We start from the raw sequence: 1,159 nt of genomic DNA on the forward strand, positions 1-1,159 counted from the left end.
GACACCATCGACTACAGATTGCCATCACATATTAAACCCCTTTTGTACGAAATCAACTTGATACCTAACTTAGATAGCTTTACATTTGACGGCACCGCAAAAATTAATGCTGAGGTAGTACAAGCAACTAACAATATTACGCTACACGTGGGAAACATCCAAATCATATCAGAGTCTGTTACAATATTCGGGGCAAATCTTGAGTTTTTGAGTTCGTATGACAAAATTACTGAAAAGTACACTATTACTCTTCCCAAAACTGTCGAGAAGGGTAGGAAACTTATAATTAGCTTTACGTACAATGGAACTTTATCCGACAACATGATCGGATTTTATAGGAGTTCTTATCTCGACGAAAACAAACAGATTAAGTAAGTGATACTACCTTTCGTGATAATAAAACAAATAAGAATACTTTATAAATATTATCATCTTCAGTAGTAATAAAAGAAATTTTATTATCACCTTTCGTGATAATAAAAGAGATAAGAAAAACACTTTATAAATATTATCATCTTCAGTATTTAAATATCACAAATTTTTAATATGAAATTCTGCTTAAAATCAGACGGCTAGCTGCGACACAATTTCAAACGACACACGCGAGACATGCCTTTCCATGCTTCGATGAGCCAAGTTTTAAGGCACAATTTATAATCCATATAGCAAGAGACGACAATACTAAGACGCTCAGTAATATGCCATTAAAAGAATCTATAAGACTGTAAGTGTCAAAAAAACGTGTAATTATCGATATTGTCTTTGCCAAATAAACTTTTTTGCTTTAATGTTTTTATGAAAATATTTATATTTGCTTTTAAGAAAACCGGGAGCCAAGATATGGGATGTATATGAGCAAAGCATTCCAATGTCTACCTACTTAGTGGCCTTTGTGATTTCGGATTTCGATTTTCTACCTAAAACTTCTTCTTTTCTACCTACAAGAGAAATCGCATTTAAAGTATGGTCCACACCATCCACCATTGACCAGGCCACTTACGCTTTGGATGTCGGTCGTGCAGCTCTCGAGCTGCTTGAGAACAAGTTCGGTCAAACTTACGCACTTTCTAAAATGGACATGGTAGCCATACCTGACTTCGCAGCCGGTGCCATGGAAAATTGGGGATTGGTGACATATCGCGAAAGTCGAATGCTGTAC

The 1,159-nt window shown here is 35.6% G+C and overlaps 1 protein-coding gene across 1 annotated transcript; it reads left to right on the forward strand.

Annotated features, from left to right (window-relative positions):
- Positions 1 to 8: 8 nt before the first annotated feature.
- Positions 9 to 1,156, forward strand: LOC105460647 (endoplasmic reticulum aminopeptidase 1-like; the record flags this gene model as incomplete). Its single annotated transcript, XM_011707141.1, has 3 exons — positions 9 to 371; positions 569 to 724; positions 823 to 1,156. Coding segments are annotated over exons 1-3 (540 nt in total), but the record flags the coding sequence as incomplete, so codon positions are not given.
- Between the last annotated feature and the right edge of the window lie 3 nt (positions 1,157 to 1,159).

Source organism: Wasmannia auropunctata, unplaced genomic scaffold (genome assembly GCF_000956235.1).
Source record: "Wasmannia auropunctata unplaced genomic scaffold, wasmannia.A_1.0 LD318268.1, whole genome shotgun sequence".
NCBI lineage: Eukaryota > Metazoa > Arthropoda > Insecta > Hymenoptera > Formicidae > Wasmannia > Wasmannia auropunctata.